Below are 26,992 nucleotides of genomic sequence, written 5' to 3' on the forward strand. Positions count from 1 at the left end.
ACTCTTAGGCTTTCACCTCCTTCCGTGTTCTTGTTCTGCATCCTACACTTGTCACTCCACTGTGCAGCTCCAAACTCTTCCCCACAATGTTTAGAATGGGTATCCATTAGCAGTAAGTAACCATTAAAAGATATCATGGGTTTCCTTTGGTTTATTTTGTTTCGTTTGCAGTGACTATTACTGGAAACCACCTGATTTTGCTCAATTCTAGAAACTGATATGGTTAAGATCTCCCCCAAGCAGAGTAAAATTCTCAGGACTCATCCTGGCACATAACCTCTCAAAACGGTTAGGTCTTTCTTTGGAGGACATGCCACTGACCCACTGAGGAGGTGCCGCTGAGCTGGGTTGTTGAGCTCTGTCTGAAAAGTGCTGGATGCCAGTGGTGTTCAAATTCAGCACCCCTGAAAAACACTAACATCAGCAGATGTCAGCAAAAACTGTCAAGTAGGCCTCCAGTGTTACTCTTTAAGCTTTCCAATGTCTAGCCGAAGATGCCTTCAAAACCTTTAAAATCAGTGACCTCTTCAGAAAATAGTGACCAAAATGCTTTATGGATAGTTTACATTGTTAAAAATACTAACAAAGCTTTATAGAAATGAGTAATCACTAATAATTGGCTTCAGCTTCTTGGGAAACATGCAACTGCTTATTTGGAGAGAAATGCTCAGCACACCTTGAGAAACAACAAGCAAATCCCCCTGCTAGCACAGGAATGAAGACAATAGGACGTAATAGCAAGCTTAGGATCCGTAATTTCAGACATCCTCTGTGACGTTTGCTTTCAGAACTGCAGTGTCTGGATGTGACTGCGTGCATACGTGTGCGTATTATGAAGCAATGGATTGCTCCATGAGTATTTTTAATTAATATTTTCTTTTTAAATGTCCTATTTACCCTCTTCACACAAGGTATTTCTGCCACGTGCTGTTTTAAGTAAATGTATTGCCTTAAGATAGCTCCTTCAAGACAATTTAAAGGTATCTTGACCCTCTTTTTATTTTTTTCCTTCTTGCTGCTTTTTATTTTCTCTTACATTTTCTGAAGTGAACTACACAGGCCATATCAACCCTGAGAGTTAAAAACCAAAGGACTGGGGCAGACAAGAGGTTATACTAGATAAAATAAACCTTTTAAGCAAACCATTTTTATCTTCAGCTGATGAAATTAGTTATTGCAATGCAATTGTATTATATGAAGTAAGCTGGGAGTTGAAGTTCCGTTTGCTGCTTATGTTGTTTGGGGTCCTTCTTGCTTTTCCAGGCAGAAAATGCAGCAGTGACAGAGCAGTCTCGCTTGCAATACAATTGCAACTTTCAATTGTATTTAAGCAGTTTTGAGTTTTACCTCGTCACAAAATAGGTTTAAGGTTACAGATGTTTAAGATCTTAATGAAAACAATTTACATGGGCAACCAAGATTGACATTTTCAGTCTATTTTTAGAAACGCTGCCTTTTATTCCTTTTATTTAGTAATCCTAACTCCGTTTTGCAAAGCTGCAATTTGCCTTAACCTTGGGCAAAAGTGGAGCTTATCTAGCCCGTGAAAAACCTGGGCCTGGCTTGTTGCAGAACGATGAGCCCTGGAGACCTGAGCACTAGTCTCATATGATGCTGCTTACAGTTTAGTGACGGAACAGTGGCACCTGCTGAAAGGAAAAGCTCTATTACACCCAGGACTGATATCTGGCATTTAGGAGAGAGATGTAGCTGTCTGCTAAGAGAAGAACCAAGTTCCTCCTTTTTCCGATAGCAGTGAAGGATGAGGGAGATGTCGTCCTGTCTTTTGTCACTGTGCACGGCTCCTTCTGCTGCTCCGAGTGGTGCTGCCCAGCCTGGAGGCTCCTGCTGCTGCACTCGGGCCTTGGAGGAAGGCCAAGTCCGGCTCTCCTGTCAGCCCCGCAGGATCGCACAAGGCGGCCTCGAGTAATGACCTTAATTCAGGACGCCTTTCCCTGCCCCAGCCCTGCTGCTCTCCACCGTGGCTGGGCAATTTTGCTGGTGCTCCCGGCCGTGTGGAGCATAGGCCTGCGCCCAAACAGCGTGGCTACGAGGCGGCTTGGGGACTTCACGACAGGCTGGGCCTCCTCGTAAAACGGCGCCGCGGTGGTGGCGGCGGCGGCGGCGGCGGGGCCCCGTCCCCCGGGGCGGGGCCGTGACGTGGCCGGACTACAGCTCCCAGGGCCGCGCGCGGCCGTGACGCCGCGTGTTTTGGCCGCGGCGGGTCACATGCCCCGCCGGCCCCTTTGTTTTGAGCAGCGCTGGCAGCGCGGCCGCGGGACGGCACCCGGCGCGGCGCGATCCGGCGGGCGCTGCCCTCGCTGCCACCCGTGAGTGCGGCCCGGCGCGCGGCGCCGCTGCGGGGAGGAGACGGGAGCGGCCGGCACCGTTAGCTGCGGGGCGCGGGCACCTCAAATCCCCCCACTTCGGGCGGAACGGCTGCCGCGGCGCTGACAGCCCCCGCGTGGGGCCGTTGCGGCCGCTACGGCCGTTGGCCCCGCGCGCGGCGCCCCGCAGCCCGCGGCGGTTTCGTAACCGGCCCGCGGCCCCGCAGCCCCCTCCTCTCCCCGCGCGGCCCCGCGGCGGGGGGGGAAGAGCGGAGCTCCCCGCGGGCGGGGATTGGGCGGGGGGCGGGCCCAGCGGCGAGCGGCGCGCGCCGATTGGGTGCGGCGCGGGGGGGGGGGAGCGTGTCGCTGGGGCGGTGCGGGGTGAAGGTGAGCTGGAGGGCGCGCGCGTCGGCGCGCATGCGCGAGTCCTTGGCTGGGGTCGGGGCTGTCGCCGTCCCCCGGTGGCCGTTGGCCACCGTTGGCTTTTTGGGGAGGGGGGAGGATGCGCAGCATAGCGGGACCGGGAGCGGCCGCTGCGGGATGTGGCTGTGCCCCGGGAAGCAGCCTCTGCGCCCTTGGCTTTTAGCGCCGCTTAAAAGTCTGTGCCCGGGCTGAAAAATCCTCCTGTCCTTAATGACTCGCAGTGTCGGCGCTTCCAGAGCGCGGCCGGGCCGGGCTCGGCGCGGCGGGGTTTGCAAGCGCCTGGGGAACGTGAGGTGGTTTTTGCCTCTTCCTTGGTGTTTATGGCAGATAAAGCGCTCGAGATAAGCTCTGAAAGCGGGGCGGCAGCTGCCATTTTGTAGTAGTGCGGGAGTAAACAAACCGCGGAGGCGCCGCTGCCGCCCGGGAGCTCCGCCGCGTGGCCCCGAATCTCGTTTCTGGGGGCCGAACTTGCCCTGACCCTGCGAGCAGCTCCACACACCAGGGCTGCACCCTCAGCTTTGCATCCCCCCTCCTCATCTCTTTTTTTTTTTTTTTTTTTTTCTTTCCTCCTCTAAACGACACCTCATTGCTTTATATAGCACAGAGGGGTAGCAACAGCTCTGGAATGTTTGAGGATAAAAACCACTCGGGTTGCAGTTAGTCCCTGGGGCACGAGGTATAAATAGGAACCCTCCGACAATACCTGGCGAAGTTGCATGCCAACTTCAGGAAACACGACGTATGCAAAATCTATATTTAAATGCATTAGGGCTGTGACGCAGTGAGACAAAAGACTCAAATTTCATCTGTTTCTGGCTCGCGTCAGTGTAAACAGGAAAGTCAATAGTGCAAGTAAAGGACGTTTATCAGCTTTAAACTTCCTGGCTTTGGTTCGTGTTTGTTCTGTAGGTTTTGTGTTTGCTTGTTTATATAGGAGTCCTTTTAACAAAGACACTTTTGGACATGCACGTTTAGGTATTAACCTAAACCAAACTTCATTACCTTTCCTAAACTCCCATTCCTTTATGTAAAAATAATCCTATTTGGCTATATATTTGGCTATAGTATCAGGAATGTGTCCTGAATGCTGTTACATTTGTTGGCTAATGTGGGGTTTTGTTTGTTTCAAATTTGTAAGCAGTTGGTTGAAGAACTTGGAAGTCATCGAAGCATGTATACAGGGCATCTGTAATGATTAGTGATGTTCTTTTGGTGAGATACTTAAATCTTTTCCTCTTACATTAATGCAAATGCGCCGTGACTCTTTTTGGTGGATCTGTGCCCTTTTAGATGACTCTTCCATTCACAAAATGTTGTGTAAAAATCCTTGCACATTCTGTAGATATTTGTTTTCACTCCCTGCCTTTTGGACTTAATGAATTTCATGTCCAAGTCTAGTTCCTGTTTTTGCTGTGGGATTTTTCATGGCACTGAGAGAGGCTGGTTTTGTGTGTCCTTAGCTTAATCATTGCAGAATCTTGACATAAACAAATACCTCTTCTTTTTTTTTTTAATCCAAAATGGTATTCTACATTAAAATATTTGCAGTGTGGCTAATTCCTTACCATGTCAATGAACTTGTTAATTTTGTTGTTTGCCAGTTCTTAGTCATCTTAAAGACTTTAAGTAAAGATTTTAGTCACCTAGAGGAATGCAAAACTTAATTTCTATTTAAAAGAGGAAGGATTAGAAGAAATATTTTAGAATGAACAACTTTGTGGTCTTTTTTTTTGTATCACAGAGGAATAGAAAGGAAAAAAACTTTTTTTTTTGATGGAGGCTAAAGCTCACGATTTTTTTCCCCTTCTGTCTTGTTCTGAAAGAAATAATCAAGAACATGTGCTGTGGTTTTTAGCTAATGCCTTGGAATAGGTAACAACCTGAGAGTATATTGGCGGACTTCTGTGGAAAGCAAATATCCAAGATAAGTCAGGTTTGCTGGTCACGTTTCCTGAAATCACAAGGAAGTTAACTGCAACTCAGGCCTGGTTAATTGTAGCCATTAGGCTTCAAGTGAAAACCTCGTCTGTTTTTTTTTATTTATTTTTGCATCACCTTGGCTGTTAGAGTTGCTGCAGCAGGTAGCAGTAAGCACGACATGTCTGCGCTCGGTGCCGAGGGATGTCCTCGGCAGCCCCTGGCGCCTGCCTGCGGTCCCTGTCCTCCCGGCGCGTGGGCTCAGGCTCCCTATGTGTCTGCAGAGCCCCTGGGTTAGGGCTCTCCATTACTTCTGTGCAATCTCTTGTGCAGACAAGCCTGTAGACAGTGTGGACTGTAAAGAAACACAAGAACCTGGTCCACCACGGAGCTTAGCTTAGGGATGTTTGTGTGCAGATAATGTTCGTGCAGGATCTCTGCATTGCTAAAGCGTTTTACAAACTTGCTGATTGAAAGTGTGATTTGCCTGTGTTTTGCCGAGTGAGCAGATAGGTGATATGTTGCATGTCCTGTCTCACTTACTCTTCATTTACGCTTACAGAAAAGATCCGTACGTTGAACTGTCGAAAAGTTGGTGTTTTGTAATGCAGCCTGTAGCCCTGTCCCCATAGCTTCGTTAGCGCTGGCAGTGCAGAGGGCTGTGTTGCCTTGTACACATCGCCCAGCTCCGTACACTGGAGCGGCCAAAAGCGGGGGCCGTGTCCCCTCCTGCTCTTCTGTGCTGTGACCTCGGCCGGAGGGCAGCACCGTGAACAGACAGAGCAAGGCTTGTGAGAAGGCAGCGTGTGTGTCTGAACTGTGCTGATTGTCCTGTAAAATCGCTTTGCATAAGCAGAAGTAATTTATTCCTTCCTGTATTGGAGTTAGGGACAGACCAGTTCTTAATTTCAGTGGCTGGAAATAGAAGCATAGTGTCTTCAAGCTGTATTTTCTGCAGCGGAATGTTATTCTTTTTCCTTTTTACCCTCTTTCTTGTCAGTCATTTATTCCCTTGACTAGCTTCTGCTCTGTGGAACTTTATCATTTCTTTAAACCCCTGGAACATTTCAAAAACGAAATAAGTTATTCCCTGACCACTGTTTTTTGTGTTATTTCACATCACAAGCACAAAGATTTCACATCACCTCACTTCCTTTGGTGTGAGCAATTGTAACCTGAAGGCCTCATTTCCATTTATTAAAGATTGCCTTATGTAAGATCTTTCAGAGCTGCACGATGTCACATAATGAGAAAGATTGAATCTTTGAGGTTTTTTTATATAGCCAAAAGGGAGAGGGGCAGCCCTGTCATGCTGAATGCCAGGGTCCTGTTTCTGATTTCCCAAGTAGAGATAGCCTGAAAAGCTCCGCTAACTGTAATAGTTATCCTGATTTGAATCTGTGATACCACCATCAAATCTTTAGTGTTTATTTTTCATAGTTACGTTGCCTTTTGCTATTGCTGATGGAAGCTTCATTTCTGCCTGCTTTCTTCCGCTGGGTAGCATGGAAATATTGCAGACAAAGTTCAGTATAAGGATGAAGCTGTTAGCAAGAGAACGGGCGATCCTAGGTTTGGTGGATGGCGTTATTATCGGGCTAAGGTTATTGCAGGATAACCCGGCTAAAAGTACCGTGGGTGGAATAGCAGCTATAGAGTAGACTACCTAATGCTACCCTGTTTCCTAATAATATTGCCCTGAAGCAGTCAGCTAATTCATTGCATTAATGTTTTTCAGGCAACAAAATGACAGCTGATGCTATTTAAATTCAAAATAAAATGAAATATTTCGCAGGCTCAGTGAGCCCCACTATAAAAATACTTCGTAAATATGTGCCTACAGGTTTATCTAAATTGTACAGAAGATGATAGTTTTAGAACATTTTTTCCCCAGTGATTGGAAATGTGAGGTACATTCTCTTCTCACTCTTTAAGATGGTGCCTTTTAAAGGAGCTCTGTAAAAGAGCTGTTTAAAAAAAGCCTGGTTTATTGTGTTCTATATTAAACGATGATGTAGCCAGCCTTCAGCTGGGTAGTAGCAGCTCTAAAGATGTTAGTGTGGCAGGAAATGAAACTGCTACTTGAGACGAACCCTTGCTGTCTGTGCAGAAAGTGAGAGAAAATGAATGTAATCTCTGGGAAGCTTAAAAAAAATAATTTCCACAATTCCACATCCTCTGGGATATGCAAGCCAAAAAAAAAAAAAAAAAAAAAAAAGCCCTTGCATTCAGAGCTGTGTTTGTGTTACATGTAGATCTTTGGTTCGGCCTTTTGTTTATGGAAGTGTTGCCTTGGCGTATTTTGGTGGACGTTCATGCAGGTTATTTTAAAGTTAAGGAATGGCAAAATGTGCGCTGCTAAGAGGGATGATCATATTAGCTGTAATAGGCAATATATGCAAAATCAGCTGCACACAAACTTTAATTTTGGCATTAGCTAACATTTAACTTGATTTTTTGCAACGTTAATACTGTGATATGTATGTATGTGTTGGAGGAGGGAAGGTTGGCACACCATTTGAAATTCAAAAGCCTTCAGGCAAGAAACTTGCTAGGTCTTTTTTTTTTTTTTTTTTTTTTTTTTTTTTTTGCTGGTGGTACTCTGGAAAACAGAAAATATTCTTCCCTTCAATAAGTTGTCTGTGGTCCTTACTTGCAGGTGTACTAACAAAGACAAGTGTAACCTTTCTTCAGCCTGTTCTCATGTTACTCTTGTAGCTTCTTCATCCTGCTCTTAACATCTGATTTAAACATTTAAACATACCCATTCCAAATGTTTTTGTGTATTAGCAACCTGCATTCATTTTCAGTTAAGTTTTAGATTATCAGTATACTGGGTTTCAGGTGATCAGAATGAACAGGATAAAATGACTCTTTTTTTTTTTTTTTGTGGTCAAGGTTTCTCACTGAGATAGTTAAATGTTATTTAAATTCTAGTATTAGCAAACCTTATTGTGATGGACTTTATAATGAAATAGGAGTGATTTCTCTTTTACCTCATCGATATTCCTGTTCTGAAAGATTCAGTCTCTTTTTTCTTCCCCGTTTATTTGTTGCTGTTATAGTAGTGCTTTCATGCCGCAGCTGAAGCGAGCACAGCAAAATAAGATAAGTTCAAGGTCCGGGTTTTTATCTGGGGAAGCCCTTAGCTGCCATCAGCCAGGTGACTGGCTGGTGTTGGAGTCTAGTTTACCCATCCCCAGTGTGTTACATCTTTAATGCAAGCTGTGGAGCCCTGCTGCCCCGCACAGGGTGAGTTACCATTGCCCAGTAATGGTAAAAAAAGGTCAAGAGGCTTCTTGATGTCCAGAGTGCCCAGGCAAGTGTCCTGTCTAATTCTCGTTGTGGCATGAAGGGCAGCCTGGCCTCAATACTCAAGTGTTCTAATTTTTCTGCCCGTAGCGCTGTGAAGGAGGCACTCGGCAAACTTTTCTCAATGACTCTATAGCCAACTGAGGTAACAATGGTACTAATCTTGGGACGCCGCCTGAATAGAGAGGAGAGCGGGATACGAGATTCCCCTGCAACCAAGCGGAAAGTTTTTGAAATGGACCCAAAGTCGTTATCAGGCCATGAGTTTTTTGACTTCTCCTCGGGCTCGTCCCATGCCGAAAGCATTCTGCAGATCTTCAACGAGTTTCGAGACAGCCGCCTGTTCACAGATGTCATTATCTGCGTGGAAGGAAGAGAGTTCCCCTGCCACCGAGCAGTGCTCTCTGCCTGCAGCAGCTATTTCAGAGCCATGTTCTGCAATGACCACAGAGAGAGCCGGGAGATGCTGGTGGAGATCAACGGGATCTTTGCTGAAGCTATGGACTGCTTTTTGCAGTACGTGTACACTGGGAAGGTGAAAATCACCACCGAGAACGTACAGTATCTCTTTGAGACATCAAGTCTCTTTCAGATCAGCGTTTTGCGTGATGCCTGTGCCAAATTCCTGGAAGAACAGCTGGATCCATGCAACTGCCTCGGAATCCAGCGTTTTGCAGACACGCACTCGCTCAAGACGCTATTCACCAAGTGCAGGAATTTTGCGCTGCAGACGTTTGAGGATGTGTCCCAGCATGAAGAATTCCTTGAGCTGGGGAAGGATGAGCTTATTGATTACATTTGCAGCGATGAGCTGGTGATCAGTAAGGAAGAGATGGTGTTTGAAGCTGTCATGCGCTGGGTGTACCGGGCGGTTGAGCTGAGAAGACCAGTGTTGCACGAACTTCTGACGCACGTCAGGCTCCCCTTGCTGCACCCCAACTACTTCGTGCAGACGGTGGAAGTGGACCAGCTCATTCAGAACTCCCCGGAGTGCTACCAGCTGCTGCACGAAGCCCGGCGGTACCATATCCTGGGAAATGAGATGATGTCTCCCAGAACGAGGCCACGCAGGTGAGGAACCGTTTTTTCCCCCTCTTTCTGTGGTAGGAGGACATGATCTGATATATAAATTTTTGATATACGTGGGCCATGAAAGATAACTTTTGAAAATGATTTTATATTACATTATGGAGCAGTTCAGTTATATTTCTGTACTCTTCCCCACATCAGCTCAAACCCATGGGCATCTAGAAAATGTAAATAAGTCAGATTTTTGCACAGATCTGTTTCTTATACAAAGTATGAGTCTGCTAAGGTAATAGAAATTATTTTACCTTGCAAGTAAAATATTTTCTAAATGTTAATACTTACTGCATGAATCTTAAGTTATTTTATCCGATTACAGCATTTTAAAAGCAATTTATTATGGCACAAGTAACCCATACCATTTTACCACCTCTTTTCTTTTTTCATAACAAAATTATTTAAGTGTACAAAGCCTTGTGAGGAATATGGATGATGTTTTTCATTCAGGGCATTCACTCATTACATTACAAACTGCTTTATGGATCTGCTGTGTAGAATTGTATTATACTAACTTCAAAATTATATATTCTTAAACTAACTAAACCTTACATTTTAAAGGAATTATGGAACAGTTCTTGACATTGTAATAACCCACAGTTACTGCTTCTTAATAATGCTTTATGCAAATAGGAACAGTGCCTGGAAGTTGCCAGAGGAAACAAGGAAAAGTCCATTTATGGGCAGTGCTGGTTATGGTAATTCTCTTTCTGAAACATTTTCCCCCAATAAAAGCCTTTCTTCCACATGATAGTTTGTTAATTGACTCAGCCTGTTTTTAACTGCAGCTTTAAAATCATGTGCTATGTTAAAGTGATGCAATGACAAGCTCTGACTGTTACAGAGCAGGTTACAAGTTATTCCCTTTGTTATTCTTAGTCATATCTGGTTGCCGTAAAGTCCTGCTGCAGGAACATTCATTTTTGGTGTGTGTCCCAAGCTTTCTCCTAGGGGAAGAAACACTTGGAAGCATCTGCTCCCTCTCTGGCTTTCCAGTCTTTAATCTTGCTGTCTGGCATGTGAGAGGAGGAATGTTAACTCCCTGCCACCCAGCCGCCACTTCTCCAGGTCCTGCTGTCACGCAGGGATCTTCAGAAATGCTTGGTCCTGCGATTTGGAGATGGGTTTTTGGACCTATCCACCCAGCTTGGGCTTGAGGGGGGCCGTGGTGGTCTGAGGATTCAGGCCAAAGTCACGGTCAGCTTGTGAGTGTGTGTGAAGGGAAGCAGGTGTCTGTGCTATTTCAGGGTGGTTAATTTTATTGCTTGATTTGATAAAGCAAATAGGCTTACACCGAACAGATCCGTCAAAGTGTGTGATATACATACATGCATATATATATATACACACACACACATATACACATGAGAAACTCCATAGCCTCTCAGGAGCACTTCAGCCAAGAACTACTTTATAAATAAAATAACTTGGCTTTTTTTTTTTTTCTGTTTGAGTTTTTGGGGTTTTTTTGTTGACTTTTACTGCTGAACTTAAACTACACTGTGAATTTGAGTAGGCAACAGCAAGAGAAGTAATTTATAGAGAGGAGAACTGGCTGGCCTCCCAGCAGGCATTTTTTCCCCTTTTCTATATTGCACTCACGGAACAGTTCTCCGTTGTTTATTGCCTATTTGTTTCTGTTGCTGGTAGTAAAAAGAGATTGTGTTTTTAAACAGTTAGCAAATTCCCCCATGTTTTCATCACCCCTTTTCTGGTCATTTCTTGAGGGGGTTGGGAGGAGAGGACGTGTGAGCTATGTTCATTTCTTGCCTTTTCTTTTCCCACTTTTTTTTTTTTCCCCTATCTCTGTATGTAATGCTCTTCAAAGGAAAGGAAAGCTGCAGGATGAGGAATTTCCACTTTTTTCCTTTATTTTTTTTAAAGTGAAACTTTGGCAAATGAACTGTGATCCCTTCCCTTGTGTTGATACATATGTATCTATGGAAAAAGCAGGTTCGAAGCATTTATTTATATTTTAATGTGGGGGTAACTGTTGCCTGATTGCTTCTTATGTGGGGATGCCTACAGACAAATGCAGAAGGCCTTTGAAAGGTGTTTTCACTTGTGCCCTTAACGCAGTAGTATGTAGAGGTCATCTCTCACGGGTTTGTTAAGGCTCTCCTAGCCTTTACTGGTCGTGCTGCACAGCAAATCTCCACGCCAAAATCAAGCAGTAGGCAATAACAAATCTCCATGTGCAAAACAGGGCAGGTACCTACATCTTTGCTTTGAATATCTTCAGATTTTCACATTGCTGTGAGTTCCTCCATCATGCATTTCCGTTAAGGATGTGTGATCAAAACATGCTAAAGCCCTCTTTAATTGGCTAGAAGCTACTGTGTTTATATGTGTGAGCACATCCTTTCTAACTGCCCTTAAAAAAGCTTTTATGTGGTTCCTTATTTTTCTCCCCCAAGGAGATAACTTGTTAAATTTCACTTTACATTTCTGTCTGTTATCTCGCTTGCTCCACATAAGGGAATTAACGGAGGAAAGCAGCGATTTACCTAAATTCTCAAATCCTCATGGTTTGTCTCCTGAGGTTAAAATCTTTTTGAGTGGGATCTCTTTGAACGATGGAAGGGAGTCCTGTCCAGCTGACACTGTGCTGGTTGCAGTCGCTGTGTCTGCTTGCGGAGTGGGTGGTGAGAGCACTGTGTGCTCTCTCTTCCTGCTTCTTCTAATTTTCATTCGCATCTATCCTGAGGTTTTTGCTTGTTTGTTTTGTTTTTGGTTTGTTTGTTTGTTTCCTGAACTTAGCAGTTGCCTATAAATTTTTTGTGTGCCCTTTGCATTTCTAGTTTTTTAACTGGTGTTTCTGCTATCATTTGCAAAGAAAACTTTCAGGACTAACCTCAAATTCTCTACAAGACAAGCCTTTGAAGAAAATGCAGGAGGGAAAGTAGTTCTTCAGCAAGCATATAGATATCTAGATATTAAAATATTTGCCCATCTATGATTTTTAAAATACTGCACAAAAATTATTACCTCTTTTGAAGAGCAAAACTTCTCATAGCAATTCATGAAAGAGCTCTTTCCAACCAAAGCCTGTGGTTTATTTGTTTATAAAAGATTAAAAATCCTGTACAGAGGCTTTTCAGTAGGTGGAGGCCTTAGTTCTAATCTCAAAAGTAATCGATAGACAAATCTCTTTTGTGTGTGTGGTCAGTTGGTGTAATTTGGATCGCCTGTAAGGGAGGTTGGGAACTGAGTATCTTGGTGTTAAGGAAACCCGTTTTTGAGGAGCGCTTTGCAGGTGCAGCAGGTTCCTCCCTTTACAAGACTCTTTCCCAAGTTGTTCCTCAAAAAAGCAGATTACATGGTATCACAACATGCATGGAAACCAGCACCCGAGTGGTTCACGTATTTCTTCTGACTAGTTGAGGTATGTAAATATGCTTCCTCATATACCTTCATGATATTATTTTATAGTGCATTATCATTTATCACCCGCTTGGACACAGTCCTGTGCCACGTGCTCTAGGTGACCCTGCATGTGCAGGGGGGTTGGACTAGATGATCTCTAGAGGTCCCTTCCAACCTTAAGCATTCTGTGATTCTGTGATTACTGACCTAAGTATTTGGAACAGGAAGATTTAATTGATTTACAGCACGTGGTGACAGGGAGATAGAATAGCTATTTAGGTTTTTTTTTTTTCTTGATGCTTCAAAATGGGTAAAATGTCACGAACATTTGTTAATATATCTTTAATATGTTAGGAAGTCTGGGGGCAGATCACACAACTTTTATTTTATGCCCTGTCACAAGGCGATGCAAATTCTTGAGAGGACTATAGAAATCAGCAGTGATAAGAGAAATCTCCGTTCACATGGAGATAAAAGTTGAAGTGCGACATTATAAAAAGGATTTTGAAAAATAAAGTCAGTGTTGCATGAACTTATAGTTAATTAATAGACAGCAATTCTTGAAATAGTCATACAAGTTATTTGTAAATTCATTTAATTTACAAAAGTTGTGAAAAGAAAAGATTTTGATCATTGCTTATATATAAAAAAGTATAAATTTGAGTGAAGGAATAGGATTCAGACATGATTTGATTTATATATTGAAGGTGGTGGTTTGATTCTCTACCTTCTCATGTTGAAAAGAATATAGTGTAATTTACTGCTCTTACATAAACACAGTATGTGGAATGCAGAAGTATCACATTTTCTCGCAAAGTCAAGTAGAAGGTGAATCAGAATACTGAACAGGGTTTCAAGGCTTGATTCGGTATACTGACTACTTAATATTTCACATCCGAGTTTAGGTTTTCCTTCAGGTTTGAATTTTTATTCCAGCATTCCTCAATGCTTCCTTCTATCACTATGCTACTTTTTCACGTTTTTCATCCATTGTTTATTTATGAGTTCTGAGATTTGTTTTCTCTATTTTCCTTTGGTGAGTCTGTGCCTTCAGCTTTTCTCAGGAAATCACCTACACTGCGTTGAAGGTATTTTAGGCTTTTGAAATACTTACACAATGACAGTGCTATAGTAAATTTTCCAAAACTGATTAGGAAAACAAAATGATTTCTGTCTGAAGGATTGGTTGATTATTGAAGTTCTGTACCAGATTTGCACATCTAATTGTTTCAGGTCTTGCTTCAACTTTTTCTGACATCTCTATTTTCCCAGCTAAAGGAAAAGAAACATTACTAAAGAGTGAGAGCTTCCTGTATTTTTAAATGCTTGGCTCTTTTACAGAGAATGTTCTGCATTCTGACTCCACCACTACCTGGAAAACCAACTGCTGTGGTAACCTGCTATATAGTGGGGCACCTGGCAACGCTGAAAAACCAGAAGCGTTTCAAGTGATTTATTTTTCCCCCCACCATAGAAGTTAATGTTACGTTAGTAAATTTTCTGACCTTGTATATGTTTGAAAGCAATGCTATTTGGTTTCCCTCCGTGTATTAATCAACCTTAGTTACCTGGTTTTGCTTTTTCAGATCAACCGGTTATTCTGAGGTGATAGTTGTTGTCGGAGGATGCGAGCGAGTTGGAGGGTTTAATTTGCCGTATACGGAGTGCTACGATCCTGTAACAGGAGAGTGGAAGTCGCTGGCCAAACTTCCAGAGTTTACCAAGTCTGAGTATGCAGTGTGCGCCCTGCGGAATGATATCCTTGTTTCAGGTGAATAACTACATAAGACTCGTTTTCTTGGCTTTTTAAAGAGATATGACAGATCTTGGCACTTTGAACTTCCAGAAGCTCTGCTGAAAGTCATTTGCTGATGTAAATGCTGAACACAAACCCTGGGCCAATCTTTTTAGAGCCACAAGTGTTTTCTGGGATTTTTGCTTTAAATCAACCTTTATTTATTTTATTTATTTATTTTCTTTACACCTGAGGCCAGTGTGAATTGTGTTTAGGGAGGTGAGGATATGTTCCTGCAGGCCGCTCAAGTAAGCTACTTTAAAAAGCCTTGATGGCCCATTTGCAGCAACTTTGGAAAAGTGATAGTTGGAAAAATGACAAGCAAAAAAAAAAAAAAATCCCAGGCAATATTTTGCCAGCAGCATTTTCTCTGTTACAAAAGGTGGCATGTGCTGGTGCAAACAGCAGTTGCCTAGGAGCAGTGCAGTGCTGGTATGTTGCTGCTGCCTTGTTTCTATTGTATGGCTGCCTGGATTCCAAAGGGAAAACAGTTAAAGCTTTTTTTCAGCATAGAAATTCCAGATGCAAACAAACCCCTCTAGGCTTTTGCCACCTGAGTTGGGGATCCCTTTACACCAGCTTTTTCCAGTGAATAAGCAACAGTTGTCAGTTCTTCACCACCTCTCATTCAGTGCGTTGGAAGGGTAAACTGTGTCGTTCAGTGCCAAAAACTGGTGGACCGAGCAGTGTAATTTCTGTGGGTGAACTGACGTATCTTCTGCAGCTTGTTCTGCCTTTTGATCATTTCAGCAGTAAGAGTTCAGCAGTAATGTATGCCCAACCAACCAGGGGACAACAGCTCGTGTTAGGGATGTGCCTCGTGAGGTACAGATGGTTCAGACTTCCGTTCAGGTGTCTCATCCAGGTCTTAACACTCAAAGGAATCTGAAGAGCATGAGCAAAAACGTTTGAAATACAATCCAGGCTCAAGAAATAATTTAATGCATTATCAGCATGTTACCATGAAAGAGTGGTGGGAGTAAAATAACTTAACTCTGTGGATTTGTCTCTCACAATTCACTGAAAATGGCTTCTTAAGCCTAACATAAAGATAGATCTTTTGCCACATAAAAATGACATAACGTTTTCATTGTCCTCTGTAAAATGGTGTGTTAATTGTCAGGCTTTCTTGATAAATAATTCATTTATTCTAAGATAAATTGGCATATCCTTTTTTTAAAGGTGGAAGAATCAATAGCCGAGATGTGTGGATTTATAACTCTCAGCTTAACATTTGGATCAGAGTGGCCTCCTTAAATAAAGGCAGATGGCGTCACAAAATGGCTGTTCTTCTTGGTAAAGTAAGAGAAGCATATTTATAACTTATTTTAATCGTGTGGTCCCCAAATAAGCAAATCATGTAGGAAACAGATGCAAGTAATTAGTGTTACTTTGGCTTCCCTATCAAATTTAGATCTTTAAAAATATTTTAAATCTTAAATAATATTGAAAACAAATAGTTAATGTTCTTAGGTGGTCAGACACTATTCATAGACATGAAAATCATTTTTTCCTTTGGTTATTTATTATATTTTGTGATTTTTTTTTCTGTTGAAGTGTCAGACTTGAAGCTTTTTTTGTTGTTTTTGTTTGTTTTGAAAGCAAAATGCATCAGAATTCAGCTGTGCTTCAAAGTGTTTTCAAAAGTATTTGTCCACATAATGCAAGACTACTTTCAGCTAATTTTACTTACCAGTCACTGTCTTTATTTATGCATTTGCTAACAGGAAACTGCTACTGCTGAGTGGCATTTCTGTGCTCTTTTACTTGGTGTTTTATATTGAAAATATCAGCCAAATACATCACTGTAATGAAAATGTGGGAGTTTTATTACATTTTGAAGACCTATGTATTTATCATTTAACATAAAACCGATAGTTGGGATTGACAGCCCACAGAGATTCCATTAATGAGATTTAGTGAAGATGTGTGATGGGATTCCTGGAGTGAAAAACTTCTTCGAGATGAGAGCTATGGGTGGAGCAAAGAGGGGCACGAAGGTAGATGCAGAAATGGTAATGTGCTGTGCTGCTCGAGTTCGAGAGAAGCAACGGGAAAAGAGGCAAGGAAGGCTTACAGACAGAGGCGGAGGAAGAAGTGTCATTCTTGTAAGCAAGTGGGAAAGAAGTAAAACCCTGAAAAGCAAAGGTAAATCTGATTCAGTTCTGCTGTTGCTGAATATAATTTGCAGTCACCAGTGCACACACCCCATTCAAATATGGCATTTCTATTTCTGGATTATAATACCATCCTCCAGATGTCTGTTTACAGTTTTCATTCCACATATGACTGAATGGAAACTCTTCTGAGAATTTTTATCTATTACTTTTTAGGTCATTGTTTTTTTACTCTTCTGTATTGAAATTGTGGAGGAAAACCTGGCAATTGGGATTCACGCAGCTTTATTTTTTTATAGACATGTTATGCTACTCTAAAGGTGGAACAGTGATAGTTTTCACCACTTTGCTAGGTTTATGTTGTTGGAGGATACGATGGTCAAAGCCGACTCAGCAGTGTCGAGTGTTACGATTCCTTTTCCAATCGATGGACAGAAGTGGCTCCCCTTAAAGAAGCTGTGAGCTCCCCAGCAGTCACCAGCTGCGTCGGCAAACTGTTTGTGATCGGGGGTGGTCCTGATGACAACACGTGTTCAGACAAGGTCAGTTAACTGCGTTTGCCTCTGTTTTCTACGCATGGGTCATGCTGGCTTAAAAACACACTGTGCAGAGACCCGTTTCACTGGGCTTGCTGACTGGAGTTTTGGGTTGTTGGATTATAAAACATACAACATAGAAAATGTTAATTCATTGATACACTGTTTTTTCTGTTACTTTGTTTGGTCTCTGTCCTGGTTATTTTCACAGACTTGACACATTAAATAAACTATCTAAATACTGGAACCTAATGGTTAGAAAAACAATGCTGAGTTGGGACAGGGAGTGTATAAAAGCATCATTGATGCACGAGCCTATATTTATATTAAGTTCATTTTACTGGTGAGGTATTGCCTACAAGGTACTCCTTCTTTGACTGTAATTCTATAATGTGTGAGGGTATGCTAGAGAGTAATTTTTAATTAGGCTTTTAATCTCAAGTACATGTATTTGTTTTCAGGTTCAGTCTTACGATCCTGATACTAATTCTTGGCTACTCCGTGCGACTATCCCAATTGCAAAAAGATGCATTACGGCTGTGTCATTAAACAATCTGATCTATGTTGCTGGGGGGCTTACTAAAGCAATATACTGCTACGATCCAGTTGAGGACTACTGGATGCACGTGCAGAATACGTTCAGCAGACAGGTAATAAAGGCATGTATACTTCTAACAGGTATTTTTTTACATGGATATCTTAGTATGAAATGAGTGAGAATTGTTTAAAATCATTGTTAAAATTCCATCTCTCTTTGCATTCTTGCTTTACGTATTTTCATCTATATAATTCAGTCTCGCAGAAAAGGAAGTTTCGAAACCAGTAGCTTTTCCCTTGAATGCCACTGCATTTGCCAGCTCAGTCTTTTGATTTGAGAGTACTTACTATTGGGTAACAGTGTAACAGTTTGGTAGATACCCAAAATATTATCCATTAATGTCAAGTTCTGTTAGATCTTTTAATTTGGGCTCAAGGCAGTAATTGCCTTATAGTTGATTAAATTCTTTCAACACAAGAAAAAATAAAAGTGTTTCTGCACTGCACAGTCCCCCCCCACTGTAAAAAATAAAATAAAATAAAAAGGAATCTGACTTTAAGTGGTGCAAACAGTATCACTTTAGAAAAAGAGCTCCCTGAGCAAAATTTAAATACATGCTCCTACTGTAGTACAGTTTACATACATAGCAGCTAATTTCTCCTGTGTTTTAAGGCCTCTGCCAATTACACACCCTAGTGTACCTATCTTGACAGAGGTTTGTTCTTTTTTTTTCTTTCTTTCTTTTTTTGTCTTTCCCCCTCTTCATCTCCCTGATTTTTGTGACTTCCATTTGATTATTTTTCTGTGTCAGCTTTTGAGGACTAGCTTCCTTTCCTGCAAGACATAGTATTGCCTTTTCTTATATACTCTTTCCTTAGGCACAAACTTTCCTTCCCCCCTGCTTCTCCCTGCTATCTGTTGCTGCTCTTCAAAAAGTGGGAACACAGAGAAGCACTTTAGCTTTAATATCATCTGCTGTGTCTCCCTTTTGAAAGCCCTTGTTCTCCCTCTGCTCCTTTCCTTATCTCAGATGTCTCAGTGTTAATCTTTAAGTACTGCACTCTATTCCCTGTCGGAGCTATCTGCCCTGAAGACTTAGTCCTGAAATGGCCCTCGCTGAGTGGTGCTGCTGCTTTCCCAGCTGTTCTGTTTTCTGCATTGCTCCTTCTGGAAGTGAAAAGTGTAACCCAGTCCGGTTACAAACAAGAGTCACAGTGCTGTCCTTCTGCACAGTGGTAGGTGTTCAGGAACTGGAAGGTTTGCTTTTTAAATAACCATGTATTCCTTTGTATATTTTGAAACAGGAGAATTGTGGCATGTCTGTGTGTAATGGAAAAATATATATCCTTGGTGGAAGACGAGAAAATGGGGAAGCCACAGACACTATCCTTTGTTATGACCCTGCGACAGGCATTATCACAGGAGTGGCAGCCATGCCCAGGCCAGTATCGTACCACGGCTGTGTGACAATTCATAGATATAATGAAAAAGGCTTTAAACTGTAAAGCAAACAAACAAAACAACAACAAAAAGGAGATGGCATGAATGAATCCAGTGGTCTGCTGCGGGACAGGTTTTTAAAGATTCCTGAAATTGGAAAATGTCCTTTCCCTAGCTTAACTGTCAACTGAAAACTGTATCCTGTGCCTTCAAAGCAAGCAAGCAACCAACCAAAAAACAATTAAACAAAAAGAAGAAAGACAAGTCTACAAATCTCTCTGCTAGCCCTAGTTTAGCTGTATATGCCGTGTGCTCTGATGACTGCAGTATTAGTAGTTTGCACTGGGGTTCAGGAAGTTTTGACCTCTGTGTGATTAGCAATTAAAAGCTTGGAAGTTTTGTGGGGGAAGTGCCTTCACGGGTGTTTGTGCCTGTATCCTAAGAAGCAATGGCTACAAGTTGTTTCAGGTTCTGCTAACTGAAAAGATGCATTGGCAAGTAAATTTCAAAGAATTATCTAGGATAATTATTACCTAGGATTAAAAAAAAAAAGCTTATATAATAATAATTCATTTCTGCAGCATTCTTACGAGCAGATTACTTGGCGTAACCAAGTAGATTTCATTTCAGATCATGCATGTTTTGTGATTTTAAAACAAACAAACAATTCAGCTACATAGGAAAAATATAAGAATCTCTGAGGAATGCTTTCCTTGGATTTCCTTGGAAGGAGAATAGTGACATCTTGGTTGTTCCCTGTGCTACTGCAACATACTGCAGTGAGGACTGTACGCTGTAACACTGTGGGCCTTATTCATAGTGTTGCTAAATGCTTAGCAGAAGTACAAGGCTACACGACATGGAAAACTAGTGAACACGGGGGTGCAGGCACACACCTGTTAAGCAGGTTTTGAATCCCTGTGCTTACAATCTTGAACAATACAGCTGAAGTCTGAAGGTTCCTGGCTTCCCTCTTTGCTCATCACGGAATGTCTCTAAACTCGACAAGGAACTAAGGCCAGCTAACTGTGTGTGTGTTCTTGTGCTTCTCTGAATCACACTATAAATCATGTGCTGGAGGTAGGGGCTCAGATTGCACCCTGCAGCTTACAAATTATTCTTTCAACAACTCATCTGCAAAGGTCCAGAGTGTCCCTTGAGTATTTCTTGGCCTCTCTTCAAAGAGTCACCTTCAGCAGTTCAGCTGTCCTGCGTTATAGCTTACTCGGCCGTAGGCGAAGAGGCTCCTGAAGTCCTTCATATAACCGAGGAATGCCTGTGGACCTGGTAACTGCTATGTAGCATCTTCTGGCTAATTTTGAAGCCCAGGGTTTTGTGAATTTTGAACTGTACGAGGCTTCTGCATTTGGGCCTATTTTTTATTTCCTTTATTTTTTTTTCCTCTGGTGAAGATGCTTCTTTTAAGTTCTCCTTGATTTCTGTACAAGGTCATCTTCTCAGTAGACAGTTGTACAGCTGAGGCACAATTTAATGAAAACTGAAATAGCACTTGAGGGTTGGAAAACAAATAGGGTCGTCTGTGTACCAAGTTCTTGCTAATCACTAGAAACATGAGAAACTCCTTTTCAAGGGAATCTGAGGACAGTAGCCAGAAGGCAAGTTGGTCAGTGCCAGGGCAGGAAAAAGCCCTAAAATCCCTGCAGAGGCAGCCCTGCTGCTGCCAGGCTCTGGCCTCTGCTTACTCAGGAGGATGAGAACGGGCACCACAGCATCTTTGGAACATCATTTTTTCCACAGGACTCTTAGAACCATCTGTTTTTCCCAGAGTACTTTTTGAGGTGGAAATTCTTACCTTCAGTGAAGCCATACCAAATTCAGAATCATCACTTCCAGTAATATACACTCATGTCTTTTTAAAGAGCACTGGAGCTGCACTTTGTGATGCATTAACTTGTAACCTCAGGAAAATACACAAGTTTCAGTTTCTGGCTAAATACCAAACACTGGTTGTATATGTTAAGAATATTGGTAATGTACAAATCTCTGCATATCAGTGGTATAATTAGCAAATCAGTCCCTGAGCATGTGCATTCATATTGCCCTAAATAGAAAGCCATTCAGTAATACAAGACAGTGAATCAGATGAATTAAGCCTTTTCCAAGTTTCTTGTGTCTCTACTCACCAAGTTGCTTTGAAAAGGTAATTTCAGTACTTGTGAATAAGGTCCATTGATAGCAATGGTAATTGCCCAGGAACTGATAAATACTAACACTGTGTATAACTTGTCCCATCCTTGTAAATGAAAATGTAAAAATGATAGGAGCACTTCATTAGAGATATCATTTGGAAAATTTTCCCTTGTTATTTTCTTCCTATTTGTAGTAAGATTGTAACATTGATCATCCTGCTAAACTGTTCTTAAACATTCTTCATCATGTAAGTGTAGAATAATGTCATGTATGTTTAGGTATCATTTATTCCATGTTTATATAAAACTGCAATACTGTGTAAATAACAAGATACTACTTTTTATGATCGTGAAGATTCAGTTTAGAGTTTAGTCATCCTAACCATTTATGTACTCTGTTACTGTTATGTGTTATTTTTGAAAGTAGTTGTTAAATGAACCAGTAAATGCAAAAATGTAGATGTAGAAGAAAATTCCAGCTTGCAGTTCTTCGGAGCCTGTACTCGATGCTGACCAGTTAAGTGTGTGGAGTATTGCTGAAATGGCAGTTATTCTTGCAACGATTCTGTTAAAAGAGCAGTCAGGTTTTTGTGTGTGTGTTTTTTGTTTTGTTTTGTTTTTTTTTGGCTCTGTAAATGATTTGCACTTACGATCTGCTCTGTTAAAACAATATTTTTAGATGTGTTAGAAGAGAACGATTCAAATCTGATTTAATGAAAACATACCATTTTCCTAGAAGGATATATTATTTAGGAATGCAACTTCCTAAGTCACCTATTCTCCGATGCATTTCACTTAAGTATAGATGGATTCAAAGATGAAAACTTGCACTGTCCTATGGATTTTCCTAATTGCTATTCATGTGCTTGGACATCAACTTCGGGGTGGGTTGGTTTTGTTTTCCCTTCTTTGCTCTTATTCTGGGACAGAACATTTTGAGTATCTTCCACTATAATCAGAAAAATTCTGCTGTGAAGAGTAACAGGTTTGACAGCTCCAATGTAGTGACCATCTACTCAGAGATGTACCTTCAGTCTAACAATGCATGGAAAAAGGTGTCAAGTCTCTATGGAGGAAAAAAAAAAAAAAAACCAACTCCAGAAAACCAACTCCAGCCACTTCTCCAGTACTTCACTAAACAATTATCTTTACTATTAAAATACTTAAAAGAAGTGAAAGTAAATGTTTTCTTTCTCCCTTTTCATATCCTCTCTGTTGAAATTTAATGAAATTTTTCCTTCTTTTGCAATATGATATTAACTGAAATGTGCTGCTTTGCAGCTGAAGCTGCTGTCTAGAAAGTTGAGCATGGCACTATAGTGCACCCTGTGGCCCTTTGCTTTTAGATATACTATGTATCGCTTTATTTCTCAGCTGTCAAACATGTAATACTACTTGGTAATAGTTGGCTTTACCTCTGAGTTTCCTTCCTGTTAGTGCCTAAAGAGACGAAATTCATGGAGCCTCTTCCCTTTGTGCATTCAGACAGTTCATGCTGCAGCACGGTGAGGTGTGTGTCCCTTCCAGATCCCTGGCTCTAGGAAGCTTCAGTAACCCAGGCTTGCTGGTTCCTCAGCTATTCCTCAGAAAGCTGAGTCTGCCCCTTTATCTCAGATGATTACTCAGTTTCTCCTGTTTTTGTGCTTATTTGAGTTGCAAGGACAGTCCTGTTTCTTGGGATTGCGGGTGTCCCTCCTGCTCGGGCAGGCTGGTGTGCTGGAGCTCTGGCAGGCCAGAGAAGAACTCGGCACTTGGGGTTTGTGTGTTGTGCACAGCTTGCTGAAAAACAGGGCTTTCTGGACAGCTGCAATTCCAGACACAGCCTCAGCTGGTAAAAATATTTCACATTTATCAACTCCCTGTGTTCAGCCTGCGAGATGAAGATGTATATGTCGTCCAAGTCTTCTGAGGGCAAAGCAAACGGTTTTCCTCCCTGCCCAGCCCCATGTGTGCATCTGGTTTTTCTGCCACTGATGGTGGTGAAAGCCCATTCAAACAGATTGAGAATTTCAATAGACCTGATCACGTTGAAGCAATAGGAATATTTTCATCTGAACGTGGACTCTTATGCACACAAGACAGTACACATTAAAGGGTGCCTGATTAAAAAAATGTGCGCAATGCTGAAAATGAGGCTGGAAAGTGATGAAATGGAGAAGATTTCTAAGAGAAATTTGCTTATCTGGTTGGGGACCAGACTATTTTTTTAATGTGTCCAGCAAATAAATTTCCTTAAGGTTTTGTTATTTCAGATGGCATTAATAAACATCTATCTTGCTGTCCGTTTATCAGTAACCCCAACACGGCAGGCAGCCTTTTACCAACCCCACCCAGATGTGATCACAAGTTCTCCACACACAGGCCTCGTGTCACCTCTCTGTTTTAACACATTTTATGTATAAAATCGTGTTACTCTGAGTATATATCCTCAATAGTGTTACTGTATAAAAGCTCTATTTACAGGGACGTAGCCTTTCTTTCTACTGTAGTGCTCCAGTCTCTGCTCATGTTTGTGTGCACATGAGTAATTTTGTGATTATTTTATGGTAATTCTGTTATAAATGATACCTATAAAAACTCCTATGTACAGCGTATTAATGTAATTATCACTTAGTTCCAAAGAAAATAATGTGTTGATTTTGAAAATAACTGTGCCTTGAATTCACATTTTTTATCTGAATATTATGAAATTGAGTGTGGGTTGCTCCTTCTGGTTTGTTACCTAATATTTTATTAGGATTAGTCTTACTGTCTGGACTGCTGATGTCTTCTAAAGAGAAGTAAGTCTTGCCAAACATTAACCAGAAGAACAGGTAAACCCTTTATTCAGAATATGCCTAAATACTTATTTTTTCCAGTGTTATGGCAGATTTAATCTAGGGAAATCAGTATTTTTCTTTCTTATTTTTCATTTTCAGTACTCCTTCACTGGCAAAGGAGTTTTGTCTTCTTGTCATTCGTATATGGTTTCCTGTTTTAGTCAGTAACTTTTGCCGTATTTCAGGACACTCTGACTTGTCCTAAACATAGCTTAAAGCAATAATACGGTGTAGCATGGCAATAAGCAAAATAAGAGACTTGAATAAAATGTACTATTATTGATTTCATTTGTGTAAAACCTGGACCTGTGGGGCTGTTCTCCTTTTGGTGAACCTGTAGCAAGTCCGAGTCAGATTCATAGGAGCCACTTGGCCATTGAAAGAGAAGTAACCTACTTAACTAGTATTCAAATGATACTTTCTTTTCACCTGGAATACGTGTTGATTTTTGTTCTTGCTAAGGAAAACAGCAGCTCATTGTATTCCTTGCCAGTTCCTTTATTTACAGAAATGTCAAAGGTTTAGCTCCACCAAGAGCTAATCTCGTCTTCAAGAACAACCTGGTACAGCACAAATGCAATCTGAACTACAAACTGAGATGACTGAGCGTGTGCCAGGGTCAATGTAATGTTATCTTGCACATAACATTAAGATCATCAGATTGTGCTGATAGTAGAAAGGTGATTTTGTAATGTAGCACAGTAGCAATAACATTTACTTGTTATATTTAAATATATTTCTTGCATAATTCTTTGATTTTTTTTTTAAATCCAATGTACCTAATAAACATTTGCCTTTTGAATAGTTTGCTGTGTTTTATTTAGGTTATGAGAAATTCCAGGGAGGGGTTTGGTTGTAAAAGGAGGAAACTCTTTCTTTCCTGGATCGTTTATGTGCTCTATTCTGTCCCTTCGCAGTCTGTATCCGCCCACCATTCTCCTGCCCTTCCACTCTGCGTGTTTTCCCAGCTCCTATTTCTGCCTCCATCATTAAACTTCTTATTGCTATGAATGCAGGCAGCGTAGGCAGCCACGCAGAAAAGAAACTGCGGGAAGGACAAGATGGGATGGGATGGTTGGAAAACGGAGGAGTTCTAGGAGTGGCGGCTTGGAAGGAATATGAAGAGACTCGGAAGGCAAAAATAATATTTGAAATTGGAAGAAGGGGATAGATTATGGTAGAAAAGTGACCAGCAACAGCAAAAAAAAAAAAAAAAAAAAAAAAAAAAAAGTCAGAAAGAAATTGGAAGCAGACTTTGCCCAATTAGTTCTCTCTTGACCATCTCATGGTGCCACTTGTAGAATGGTTGATACAGGGCTTGGGCCCCAGGGCTGGGCTGGTGCTGTTGCAGCTGAACTGACGTGAAGAACGTGTTCAGTTTATTACCAAATCTGCATTTTACTGATAACATCCATTTCAGTTGTTTTCTAGCGTAATAGCAGCTTGTTCTCCTGGCACCTTCTTCCCTGAAAGGCTCTGGATTTCACACTCAGGCCTTGTGCTTCACATAACCCTCGGAGTGTTTCGCCTTCTTCTTAAAACTCTTTCTCTCTGGCACTGTGGCAAACAGAACTTCCTACTTTGCCTTCTGTGATACGGCCCTGTGGCTCACGGAGACACTGCTCATGTTACAAGTACTTTCTGTTCGATATATTCTGCATGCGGACACTGTCTTCCAAAATTAAGTCTGAAGCGCTGGGGCCTTGATACCCAGTCAGCTTTGTGGTGGAGAGACGCCGAAAAACAAACACAAAGAGCGAAATCTCTTAGAAATGAGGACAGGGAAGAGAAGCGGCCGCTCGCGGCAGCTCCGCGCGGCGCGGGCAGGTGCGGGCCCGCCCCGCCGCCGCTCTCCGCCTGCGCGGGCCCCTCCCCCGGCGCTGACGGGCAGCGACGCGCTGGGCCCTGCGCTCATGGCGGCCGCGGCGTCGCTGGCGGCGGCGCGGGGCGGCCCAGGCCGGCGCTGAGGGCGGCGGGGGCGGCGGCGGCGGCGCTGGGTGAGCGGCGGAGCGCGGGGAGGCGGGCGGGGGGCAGCGGGTGGCGGCGGCGCCGCTTTGTGCGCGCCGCGGGGGGAGGGGAACAATGCCCGCCGCGCACGTGGGCCGCGGCCCCGCCCAACGGCCCCAACGGCCCCAACGGCCGCGCGCGTCCGCGTTGCACAGTCAGAGCCCTCCCGCCCGCAGCTCCGCGGGCGGGGAGGAGGAGCCGGGACGGCCGAGCCTCGCCGGGGCAGCCTGCGAGGCCAGCGGCGTCTCGTGGCCACCGCCCCCGGCGCGGTTCTGCGGGTCCCTCCTGGGCACAGGCGCGGGGCTGCGCGCGGAAGCAGGAGGGGGCGAGTGCGAGTGCAGGTGCGGGGGCCCAAGGCCAGATGCGCGGGTTCGGCAGGTGAGCTTCAGAGGCCGCCGTCCCAACTCCCCCGCTGCCAGTTAATACACATGCACTTGCGTATCTCTGTGCTTGTGTAACTTCACAGGTGAAGCTATTCACATTTCCCAAGCAATGTTGCGTATTTGTATCTCTGTCTGGGCGCCAGCTTGTTCAGGGCAATCGATATGGCGTTGAGGCTCTGTATTGTGAGCAAGTGCCCGCATGTGATGGGGCTAGCGCTGAGAAAATACTCCGGCTGCAATGAGATTAAGTGTTAAGTCCGGATATCCTCCAAGACCTGCTTACAGACTTCACCGAGAATGGCACTGTGACCTTGGCTTCAGTGGATCGTGACTAAAGTGGAAGAAAAGTTGCTAACAGGAGCACCAGCCTTGGTGGCTGTCCCTGGGCACCCGTGCTAGCCCTGCATGAAGACGTTCGCCTTCCAGGAGGGAGACAAGGGGTGTTTGCAGGGCAGCTGCTCAGTGGCTGCAAAGATTGTTCAGTTTTTCAGTCCTATCGTTCCGGCGTCACAGGAGCTTACTGTGTGCCAGTTTGGGGTGGGTTTTAGAGACCAAAGATCAGGAGCAATGTGAATCTGTGGAGTGTGTATAACTGGACGAGCGCTGAGCTTTGCAGCTGTGGGATGACCTGTAGCAGCCGGGGAAGAGGGTGTTTCAGATGCTTCGCCAGGTGTGAGGCAGGACTCCGTGCTGGGCCCCTGTGGTTTCAGAACAATCTTTGAACACTGTCTGGGAGCTGCTCTGCATAATGTTACTGCTTTTCTTTCCTCTCAGTGAAG

General features: G+C 42.9%; 1 protein-coding gene across 1 annotated transcript; it reads left to right on the top strand.

Moving 5' to 3' along the window:
• Window positions 1-2,303: 2,303 nt before the first annotated feature.
• KLHL24 (kelch like family member 24) lies at window positions 2,304-19,025 on the top strand. Its single transcript, XM_088538089.1, has 7 exons — window positions 2,304-2,330; window positions 8,070-9,050; window positions 14,015-14,199; window positions 15,406-15,524; window positions 16,694-16,882; window positions 17,338-17,526; window positions 18,719-19,025. The coding sequence occupies exons 2-7, from the start codon at window positions 8,131-8,133 to the stop codon at window positions 18,917-18,919; spliced, it is 1,803 nt and encodes a 600-aa protein (XP_088394215.1). The 5' UTR covers window positions 2,304-2,330; window positions 8,070-8,130; the 3' UTR covers window positions 18,920-19,025.
• The last annotated feature ends 7,967 nt before the right edge of the window (window positions 19,026-26,992 follow it).

This window comes from Tinamus guttatus, unplaced genomic scaffold (assembly GCF_059628265.1).
Source record: "Tinamus guttatus ecotype Peru unplaced genomic scaffold, ASM5962826v1 Tinamus_guttatus_pri_ptg000927l, whole genome shotgun sequence".
NCBI lineage: Eukaryota > Metazoa > Chordata > Aves > Tinamiformes > Tinamidae > Tinamus > Tinamus guttatus.